At 38.6% G+C, this 12,028-nt stretch overlaps 1 protein-coding gene across 2 annotated transcripts in view; it reads left to right on the top strand.

Annotated features, from left to right (window-relative positions):
• Positions 1–12,028, top strand: part of LOC126272352 (uncharacterized) — a 156,789-nt gene that overhangs the window by 44,082 nt on the left and 100,679 nt on the right. For both annotated transcript variants that reach the window (XR_007549213.1, XM_049975160.1), the window contains exons 3-5: positions 5,801–5,898; positions 6,078–6,206; positions 6,746–6,874. Coding sequence is in view for 1 of the 2 variants with exons in the window: in XM_049975160.1 (XP_049831117.1) it covers positions 5,801–5,898; positions 6,078–6,206; positions 6,746–6,874 (356 nt within the window). In the remaining variant the exon portion in view is untranslated. The remainder of the gene's footprint in view (positions 1–5,800; positions 5,899–6,077; positions 6,207–6,745; positions 6,875–12,028) is intronic.

The following is a 12,028-nucleotide window of genomic DNA, read 5'->3' as shown; positions in this document are numbered from 1 at the left end:
AGGAGTGTAATTCTTCTTCACTTTCACTAAGGATAGCAATATCATCAGTGAACCTTAACACTGATATCCTTTTATCTTGAATTTTAGTCTCACTCTTGAACCTTTCTCTTATTTCTGTCATTGCTTCTTTGACATACAGATTGAACAGCAGGGGTGCCCTTTCGTGCACCATTTTCAATTTGAGCACTTTGTTCTTCGTCTTTGACTATTACTGTTCCCTCTTGGTTCTTGTATGTATTGTATATTACCCATCTTTTCTTATAGCTTACCCCTATTTTTCTCAGGATTTTCAACATCTTGCACCATTTTACACTGTTGAACACTTATTCCAGGTAGACACATGTTATGAATGTGTCTTGATTTTTCTTCAGTCTTGCTTCCATTATCAGCCTTTCTCAAAGCCAAATTGACTCTCATCTAAAAGGTCCTCAGTTTTCATCTCATGCAAATATGAAATCTATGTACAATAAAATTTGGTCCTTTCATACTGACATTTCTAGTAATGGTTGTTAAGCAATGGTGTTGTATAGTGTTGTCAGTTTATTGTGTTTAGCCCATTTTCAACACAATCCTGTTATTTCTAGGATACTAAAATATTAATGTGATGGATATTGCACTTACTAAAAATTTTATGCATTTACATCTGTTTGGAAATGCATGGCAGGATGCTTTATAGCAGTAGCTCTCTGTATCTGTAAAAAAATTGTTTCCAATTTAGAAAAATTTTTTGGTCAAAGTATATCACACTGCTTCAGAAATGGAAAGATTTTATGATTAAAATCATAGTTCAAACAGTTCTGACTGAGAATCAAATTAGAGCTCATTTCAATATCCTAATATTGACTTGGAGGAAGGCAGAGATGCTAATACTGGCCTCATAAAATGCTACTATACGCTCTCACATGGGTCATATACAATTCATATAATAGGCAACCCTGTGATGTTCTCAGCAGAACATGAATGTTAACCAAGCAGTGTGATGGGTCCTACCAAATTTGTTTTTGAAGACTTCAGTAAGTGTCATTCAGACACATACATACAGCCTCGTTTTCCTTTGTTTTTGATGCTGATTTTACTCTTGATTCTTGACTTGGCTTAAGGCTGTTTAGCTTCTGATTTGGTTACAATTTAGTTCTGAATTCATGTTTGACTATTCCACTATCATCTACCACCCATGTTGGTAGACTGTTCTCTCAACTTTGCTGCTCTGGACCAAACTTGTGTAGCTCTAATATTAATTCAGTGCTTGGAACATTCACAACTCAGTCCCAAACTAGTTTTTATCAAGCACAATAGATAAATGGGAACTGGATCAATTCCTTCTGTACAGTGACTTTTTTAATGTATGTCCACAGTTTTTTTTTTTTTTTTTTTTTTTTTAGTTTATGGGAACAACAGTTGGAATTGTAGCAGTAAAACAGACTGTGCAGGAGTGATTAACCAAACATCAAGAGCAACACTAGTAATGCTGCATTTTCAGCAGAGCTTGAATTGCCAGATGATACAGCTACTGAAACGAACTCAATTGGTGGCAGCTTTCTTCAAGTAGTAGAATATGAGTTAGTTTAAAGTGTATGGCCGTTATCTGATCCTAGCTGCATGAAGTTTGTGATCTGCTTTCTGGCCATTATAGTTAGCAGAACAATATCTCGGACTACAAGACTAGACTTTAATTATTGTATCTAACAATCAGATCAACCTGATAATAGACTATGCATAACACTGATTAGAGCCATCATCAAAAAATGTGATGCAAACTGCTTCCCCTGTTGTAAGTCTAATTAACTTTGCCAGTGTGTGCCTCATTCAACAGGCATCCAAAAAGTGTTGCAATGCAGTTGTGCATGGTACTGTGCTGATACAGCTGGTGGCATATTGTGATTAATTGCTAGGATATTGGGAAACACAGGCAGTCTATAAATGAGATTGCTTACCAAACATTTGTGTGACTCATGTAGGAAACTGTCCATACCAAATAGTACTAACACTTTAGGAAAGTACAAAGACCACAGGTACCTCTTTTGCTTTGTTTTCTTCCCATAAATGCTGAAAAACCTGTCCTGGCAGATACTTGAAGACAGATGTCAACTATCCAGTGAATGCCCATTTATGAAGTTTCAAGAATCAATATTAAATGAGGAATATAGGAATATATTTCAGTCCTTTATGAATCAATTCCATATGGACTAGAAAGGCAAGATTAGACTAATTATAGCACACACAGAGGTATTTAAGCAGTCATTTTCCCCCACACTTCATACACAGCTGAAATGGGAAGGAACCATAATATGCGGTACATGAATGGTACCCTCTGTCATGCTGTTGATAGTGGTTAATTGAGTATGAATATAGGTCACGTTGGTCGCTAATATTCATAAGGTGCAGTTCTGAGTCTACATGGGCCTAATTAAATTGCACAGTTAGCATTGTGTTGGCTCCTTGTCACTGCTGCAACCTCAGCAGCACATTGACATCTACAATGGTCAAGGTATTTCACTAAGAGACCAAATCAAAGTCAAAGGAAGGTGAAAAAATGTAGCAATAATATTATATCTTCTTGTAACCAGTATGCTGGTGACAACTAGTACTTTTGATGGACATTTTTATCAGTTTTGTTTTAAAGTTTATAATGAAGCATCAATAGCATCATATGTAATGCTGTTTGGCACCCTAAACAAGCTAAGCATTGAATATCATCAACTGTTTAAAACCCAAACCAGGCTGTGCAAAAATTTTAATGCACCTAAATGATCTGCATTTAGCTCTTCTGCCAGAGCAGTGGAATAGAGCACCTGTCCATGACCTTCCTCCCATCATCAAATTCTGAGGTGGCACACATGATCAGGACATTTAAAACACAGGTAAGGACAACAGTAATGTAAACATCTTTTAAGGAAACAGAAAGCAGTTTCTCTCCGTGTATCAGTCCAGGTCGGTGGTCAATTAATTGTAGCAGAACATAAATTTTGCACATATGCAGACACCAAATGTTGCATTGTTTAACCTCCTGCAATAAAAAATGTGAACCTGCAGCCAAGACAGTGCAGACTTCCAAATTGGTACTTGCTTCTTTGCAGGCACCTGGAATTGACACACAGCATGGTTACCAATCACTTAAGGCACCAGCTTTTTGAATTTTCCACTGGACACAGTCAGCTGGTGAAACACTGAAATCAGCACTGGCCATGGTTAACATGACAGAATGCATTCCTGCCTATGGTGGTCTCGGCCCTCATCCATACCTCCACCCCAGCTGCAGTGGCACTATGAATTAACACCACATAACCAGATGCAGCATTTTTAAAGGCTTATACAGAACAAATAGAGAGTCTTTTCTGTCACCTAAGACACTCTCAGCATCCAATCTACCAGAGGCCATTCCAAGCAGTACCCCACAGTCTGTAAAGTGCTGGGTTCCATTATTATCATCTTGGCAAAGTTGGTCAGTCCAGGTGAAGTACAACTAGTTGGAGCAAGAATTTCAGCATCAATTGACCATCACCTGTCATCATTGGTCTATGTGCTATTTAACAAGAAGAGGGATTTAATATCCACCAGTGGCAATTCCTCCAATGAAGTGCAGAGATGTTATTGGTTTCTGAGTAAAAGACTTTCAGTTGTCGTCAAATGGGGCACAATGCAATAAGCAGGGTGTGATGTGTCCAATTTACAGGAATAAATGATAATTAATTGAAACCCTCAGCTGCTGACAGGTGTTGTTGATATACCTTGATGGGGGGAGCTGAAAATGTGTGCCCCGACTGGGACTCGAGCCCAAGATTGCCTGCTTACATGACAGACGCTCTATCCATCTGAGTCACCAAAGACACAGATGAATAGCGCTACTGCATATATAGTTAAAGGCTACCCAGCCATCGACCTTTGTTTGTGTGAATGAGCATAGGTTACCCAAACTCTTACGCAATTCGTCACCTAAGTGAGCACAAGTAATAAGTGGATGGGCAAATATCTATTAGGTACTTACGTATGTAGATTGTGGACAGTTGTTAATGTGGGTCTTATGGGAAACATGCAACGGATAAGTCTCTGCACCACACTATGCATCTGTGTCCTCGGAGGCTCAGATGGATAGAGTGGTTGCTATGTAAGCAGAAGATCCTGGGTTCAAGTCCCAGATGGGCACACTTTTTTATCTGTCTACTTCAAGGTATATCAACAACACCTGCCGGCAGCTGAGGGTTTCAATTAATTATCATTTAATCTAGAGAAGCTGCACAGTCATCAATGCTATCTGTTCTTTCAGGAACAGTTACTATCTTCATATATATAATTTATAGGCAGGCTGCCCCAGCAATATGACAGACATGTATTGTTTATGTACAAAGAATCAATAAATGTTATTCAGATATCTTTGTATGACTTTTGTCTCCTTTGTTTAAGGTATGAATTTTCCTCTTGCTTTCTTGACTAGGTTAATGATTTCTCAGTTTCTACTTTGTTTATGGGTTCAATTTCTGGATATTTTTCTAGCAACTATTATCTGTGATGGTTGGCTGTTCTCTGCTGCTCCACTTTTCCAAACTGAATTTTTTGAAGCTGTGCTACTACTTCAGTGCTTACACACATTTTCAGGTCTGCAGCATTCACAGGGTTCTGAACTTGTTTCTTTTGAGCATCTTCTATAGATTTTTAACATATTTTAAAATATTTTTCATTTGTTAAATTGTATGTGTTTCTCAGTGTTGTGTTTATTCAGATTTATGCAAATTCATTCTTACTGTTCTGGCACAGATTTTCAGTAGTCATGACATATTTCATTACCTTGAGGCCTCAGCATTTATGAAATGTGTCTGCTGTTATCACTTCTTGTCATCACATCTTAACTGAGTTTCTTCCTATCATCCATTCATTTCATTTCAGCAAATCTAATGCAACTGTTATTGTTCTTCTTTAAGCAGCTAGTGGGGGTGATGTATCAGAGTGATGAATTGGGGAATGGCTTCTTGACTTCTCATAATAAACCTTGTTATGTAAGAAGTGCAGTCTTTGGTAATCAGTGTCTATTTGGCATTGAAAGCGTGAGGAAATAAGTTCACATTTACTTTGAATTAATTGAAAGGAAGGGGAAAATATGTGTTCCTCTTTGTTTGCCTAACTAACCATGTCCTATTGGACAACATATACATTTGATGGAACTATGTATCATTTTACCGATGCTGATAAGTTGTTTGAGATAAACAATGTAGGAAATCATAGCTTGCTACTTACTGTAAGGAAGACATGTTAAGTTGTAGACAGGCACAATTAAAGGATGCTTACACAAAGCTTTCAGCCACAACCTTCATCAGCAAAAGAGGAACACACACTATTCTTACCCACAAGCAAGCACACCTGACACATACATGACCACAATTTCTGGCTGCTCAGACCAGAATGCATTCCAACATTATGGTCTGAGCTGCCAGAGTTGGCAGCCATGTGTGAACGAAGTGTGCTTTCTTGTGCATATGAATGGTGTGTGTTTCTATTTTTCACTTTTGCTGATGAAGCTTGTGGCCAAAGGCTTTGTGTAAGTGTCTTTTAATTGGGCCTGTCTGCAGCTTAATGTGTCTTCTTTATGGTAAGTATAAATCTATGTTTTCCTACATTGTTGATATTCCTGCATGGAGTTTCCATTGCTTAATTTTTCTTATAATTAAACTGTTGGCATTTTTATGAATTTTACATTTCTTTATTGTCTCTGTGGAAAAGTAATATGTGAAATTAAACTGTTGTAATCCACTTAATGAGCTAATGAACCTCTAATGTTTAATCCTGAAAACTGATACTTCATTTCCAGGCCTGTAGAATGGATATTTATGGGATTTGCTGCATTTATATTTGGAGTAATTATCTGTGTGCGCTGTGCGAAATGTTGTTTTGAAGACGAAACAAAGTGTAAGTACATCAGTATCATTTGTAGCTGCTTCATTTGATGTTTCATAATTTTTAATATAGTGATTTGCATAACTTTCATCTAACATTAGTTGTTTGTTATTCGGTTTTGTTATTTAATATCATTTCTATGCTATTTTTTTAGTTAAATTTTCAGTTTTTTGTGCATAACTTTGTTACAGCTACTGTACAACTAGTGAGTCAGCAACACATTCCTCAGAATGAATGTAACTCACGGCAGTCTGTATCATTACGGGCCTCATCTCCAATTCCTACCAATACAACAAGGCTTACATCACATCCCTATACAGGTGAATGAAAAATTCATAATAATTTCATTTGCTAGTAAATTGCATATCTCCAATTGACAACAAATTGAATTTACAAAATTACACCTTGGCCAAAAATGAAAAGAGGCAAACACCTATATATAAATAAGAGATACGTTGTGCCTTAACACTTTGAATGTCAAGGTAAGAAGCGGTTAGCACACTGCAATCACATTTGGGAGGACAATGGTTAAAACCTGCATCTGGTCATCCTGGTTTATGTTTTCCATGATTTCCCTAAATCACTTCAGGCAAATGCTGGGATAGTTCCTTGAGAGGACACCGCAGACCCCATCCTACCCTAATCTGATGGGAGCAATGACCTCGCTGTCTGGTCTCCTCCCCCAAATCATCCAACCAACCATTTGTTCCATCGTGCTTTGTGGTAGTTGTTTACATTTCATTATTTCATCAGCATAGTTTTTTTTTTTGCAGTATAGTTATTTAATATTGTTTTTGTGCTATTTTTTAAGTTAATGTTTTCAGTTTTTAATGTACTGTTTTGAATAATTTTGTTGCAGCTACTGCACAACTAGTGAGTCAGCGACACATTCATCAGAATGGACATAACTTACAGCAGCCTGTATCATCACGAGCCACATCTCCAATTCCTACCAATCCAGAAAGGCCTAGAGCACGTCCCTGTCCAGGTGAGCCAAGATTCATAATAGTTTCACTTACTCATAAACTGTGGGTCTCCAGTGGAGAAGACTCTGAACTGAGACAATTACACCCTGAACAAAAATGAAGAGAGGCAAATACCCACATTTAAATAATTGTTATTTTGTACATGAACACTTTCAGTGTCAAAGTAACAATCTACTGTTACTCCCTACTGATGCCACTATTGTCAGAAAGCTGATTCATCAGTACTTCATTTAATCTACATGTACATCAATAGTTATCAACTTTTGATAATTTTTACAGTGAAATATTGTCAATCAGTAACTCTGCTACAGTGTTGTTCATTTGTTAACACCAATCAAAGTGACACAGCAGTTAGCACACTGAAATCACATTTGGGAGGACAATGGTTAATACCTGCATCTGACCATCCTGATTTATGTTTTCCATGATTTCCTTAAATCACTTCAGGCAAATGCTGGGATAGTTCCTTTGAAAGGACACCACAGACCCCATCCTCCCCTAATCCGATGGGTGCGATGACCTCGCTGTCTGGTCTCCTCCCCCAAATCATCCATCTGACCATTTGTTGGCATCGTGCTTTTTGGTAGTTGTTTACATTTCATTATTTCATCAGCATAGTTGTTTTTTTGCAGTATAGTTATTTAATATTGTTTTTGTGCTATTTTTTAAGTTAATGTTTTCAGTTTTTAAAGTACTGTTTTGAATAACTTTGTTGCAGCTACTGCACAACTAGTGAGTCAGTGACACATTCATCAGAATGGACGTAACTTACGTCAGCCTGTATCATCACGAGCCTCATCTCCATTTCCTATCTGCCCAGAAAGGTCCACAGCCCCCCCCCCCCCCCCCCCCCCTGGCCAGGTGAACCAAAATTCATAATATTTCATTTACTCATTTCTATAGCAAGAAAAACACACGAGATACAGTGAAGTGCAGATTGTGCATAACACTGTACACACTTCCTGGACAACAGTAATACAGCTTACAGAATAGGGCAAGCATTTGTTTGTGGTTGCTTAAATAATACTGTTTATTTGGCTGTTCACCAGAGCATGCCAGAGGGCCAACCCAGATGGCCTCTGTAAGTGGATGTATGAACTGTATGGACACTCGATCTCTGAAATTGTGTGTGTCATTAATGAAGTACATGACTCCTCCCTTGTAGTGGTGGGGAAAACACATGCATTCATAAAAACAATAGGCACAGAAAAATACATGGTACACAAAAAATGCATGATACAGGAAAAAAAAACACTGGTGGAGAAAAAGAGCACAGTTGAAAAAAAAAAAAAAAAAACAACTCTGATCTCACACGGCACAGAAAACACCAATGGTGATGCTCACGTCCATGTCATTGCCCGACAACAGCCTTGTGGCATGCTCTTTTGAACTACCAAAGAAAGAGTACTAATAAGTGACCACAAATGAGTGATCAGCATATTCTGTAACTGCTACTGCTTGTGTCCAGGCTCTGGCCCTGGTGATGCTCAATGATGGTAGGGACCCAGTTTGGCAAGCAGCCAAAACCACAAACCCAGACAGGCACACAAAGTCAGAACTATCATAGAACAGTGACACGGGCAGAAGCAGCATTGGCTGCATCAGATGAAGGAGGGTCTGTGGTTGGCATTTATGTAGCGCTACACTGGGCTCTTGTTCCCCTCTGGCGTCAAACATTATGAACTGAAAAGCTTCAGGGGATGTGCTGAATACATACTTCCCCATCTGAGTAAGTGACTGAACCATGTGTTGGGCTTCACCATTAGATTGAGGATAAGATGTGAGATGAGAAAACCACTATCCTGACAAAAAGATGCAAATTATCCAGAAACAAACTGGGAGCCATTATCAGTAACCACGATACATGGAAGTCCCTCAATTACAAAAATCTGAGACAAAGCCAAAATAGTGGCCACTGCAGATGTGGCTGGACAACACACCCCACAGGGAAACTTGGAATAGGTGTCCACAACAAAGAGGCAATACTGATTTAGGAAGAGCTCAGCAAAATCAACATCTTAATGGTTCCACAGGTGGTGTGGCTTTGGCCAGGAGGGGTTGCCTGTTGCTGAACACGGTGAGTGCAAGTGGTGATAAGCCACATAATGTCCCTATCTATGCCTGGCCAATATACATGGCAGTGAGCCAAAGCTTTGGTGCCAGAGGTCCCCCAATGATTGATATGCAGAAGCTTCAATATGTTACAGTGTTAGGAAGCAGTGTCCTCCATAGCTAGCAAAAGAACCATGTCAGACACAGAAAGGCAGTGTTGGATGGAGAAGTAATTACACAAAGAATCCAAGGCATGGCCTGGGGTTTTTACTGACCAGCCTTTGGTACACAAAAGAGAGGACCCGACTAAGTACAGGGTCCATGGCAACGACCAACACTATTGTGGCACTTATGGTGGGAAGACCATTGACTTCATTCTACTTCTCAATATATAAATAGAAACAAAACAACTCATACTGACTGAACACGGGGTCTGGTCTGATTGTAAGGCAAGGTAAGGGATAGGCATTGATGTGCTGTGTCCTCAGCCAGGAATTGATCAGATAATCATATTCGGAAATGAAGAAAACCCACTCCTGCAAACAATGAACTGTCTTGTCCAGCACAGAAGCCAAAGGGTTAAAAAGAGCAACCAATAGCTCATGATATGTGATTAAGTGGAACTTAGAGAGATGTAAGAAGATGTGAAATTTCTTGAGGGCGAACAAAATTGTCATATCCTCCTTTTCAGTCAGAGAATACCACTGTTGAGTGAGAGTTAAAATCTCGGAAGTGTAAGCAATGGGTCATTCAGATGCATCCATATATTTGTGCACACTGTTACACAAAAATATGTGCAGTGACCAAGAAACAGTGAATGCATCTGCTTAAAACTAAGGGCAGTACGCAAGTTTATGCAGAAATGCCTGCAGTTCCTTAACAGAGTTTGGCTACCACAAAGCCACAATTGCATCAACATGGGGACACAATGGCTTGATAACTGTGCAAAAAACCTCAAAACTTAGATTCTCAATTGATGGCTGAAAAAAATTGAGATTTGGCAAGATTGCAGTTCAGACCTACAGCCTGCAAAACAGATAACAATGATCAGAGACTGCTAAGGTGGTCCTCTGTGGAAGAACCCGAAACAATGATATCTTGAAGGGAACTGATGCAGCCAGATACGGATGCTGTCAACTGTTCTAAAAAATACTGAAAAATTGTATGCATGCTAGCAGTGCTGAAAGGCAACCATTGATATAGGTATAGGCCAATAGATATAGTGACAGTGAGAATGTGCCTAGTGGCATCATCCAAGGGGAGGTGGAGGTATGCTTGCAACAAATCAGTCTTGGAAAAGTAGTTGCTTCCTGACAATTTTGCGAGCAAATTATCAGGATAGGGCAAAGGCTATGTATCTGTCACAGACTGTGTACATTACTCATAACACTGATGTCATCATAGAGGTGAATCTTACCCATCTGCTTCTTAATGATGACCAGTGGTGTAGCCCATTCAGTGGAAGAAAAAGGGCAAATAACATCGTGTGACATCAAATGGTCTAATTCATACTTGACAGTGTCATGCAACGTGAGAGGCACCTTGTGCCAAAGCAAGCTGGGATCTTTTTACTTCCCCTCTTGTTTTGCAATGTGTCTCCTTAAATTCATTTTTTCATTTCTAATTACCATTAACATGCTTGACTATAATGTGCATTTTCATAAAAGAGAAAGTTTGGTCCTCACTTTTAAAGAATGTAACACCAGATCTAATTTTGTGCTTAGTTTTTGGTATGAAATTGATTTCTTAAGTTATTTTGGCTTTTCCTAGTTAATATCTTTCATTATAGGGTGAAATCTGTTATTGTTCCATAACTTAAATTCTATTGTTGATTTATAAGCAAATATAAATTCTGTACTAATTATAAACATTTGGAAGACAAATTACTGGCATTCTTTAAGTATTTATTTGGCTCTGTTTGAAAACATGTTAGCAAAGCCAGCCCTTAATTACTTACACAGTAATTACTAGTTTTGTCAAAAGTATTGTTTGCATAACTATATCTGTTAATTTCATCATGTAAACAAATAATTCAGACTAACACTTGTAGTAGAAGAAACTGTTAAAAAGAAGGAAGTTTTAGATATATTCTGTTAATTTAGTGAGTTATGTTTTAATTGTAATTTCTGTAAATTAAATGTCAAACAGTATAGTTTCAGTACCTATTATTGTGATGATATATAAAGGCCCAATTTTTGGTCTTGTGTAAGTCAGTCAATCAGTTTCAGTAAAGGAACATGTATTGGTTAGATTGACAACAATGCATCAACTTAATTGTGAAATAAGTGTAACACAAATAGGCCATGTGTTAAAACAACAAGTGTCTGTTCAATACATACGGTATTATTCTGCAAGAACTGTGAACTGTGTGGTTATGTTTTTCCTGCTTGTAGATGTTCAACAGTAAACTCTTGTAGCAGTATGCTGATGTTGCCTGCAACCTATTAATGAGGCTTATCAAAATTTGCCAATAGTTAACTGGCCATATAACTGTGTAAATATGGGGGGGGGGGCGGGGAGCAGGGAGGGGGGGGGGGGGGGGGGTTGTGAACAATGAACGTAAAGAACAGTGAAATGCTACTGTGCAACTGTTGGCTACATCATTTAAAGTAGTCAATGTTGAACTTCCACCCCCCTATTTTTCAGCCAGTATAGCAATGCAGTACGTCAACACCAAGGACAATCAACAAAGAAATGAATCAGGTGAATGTCACAACCTGTCATGCCTGAAATCCAAGGGCAGGTGGACTCTTTCATGGTAATGTGAGCCTGAAAACCGGTAGCATAACCAAGCCCAGGGATAAACAAGTTGCTGATACGGAACTTCATCTGGAACTAAATTTACCTCACCGACAATGGAGAAACCAAAAGTGTTAAACACATATAACCTGAACAGGTCTGCAATATTGGAATGATCCACAACAAGGGGGAGGTGAGAGGGCAAATGAGAGACAGGTGTGGCGAACTGATCTAGGATCGGAATCTGCTGGTTATTGTAACTAACCAAGTTCTGTGAAACCAGTGTGATGTGAGGGGCCCCAAGCCCACATATCTTTGTGCATTTATTAAAGTCACAGCAGCTCCTGTGTTCACTTGCATTTTTA

This window comes from Schistocerca gregaria, chromosome 5 (assembly GCF_023897955.1).
Source record: "Schistocerca gregaria isolate iqSchGreg1 chromosome 5, iqSchGreg1.2, whole genome shotgun sequence".
In the NCBI taxonomy this organism is placed as follows: Eukaryota; Metazoa; Arthropoda; class Insecta; order Orthoptera; family Acrididae; genus Schistocerca; species Schistocerca gregaria.
The sequence above is the reverse complement of the archived record's forward strand: the minus strand, read 5'-3'. Positions and strand labels throughout refer to the sequence as shown.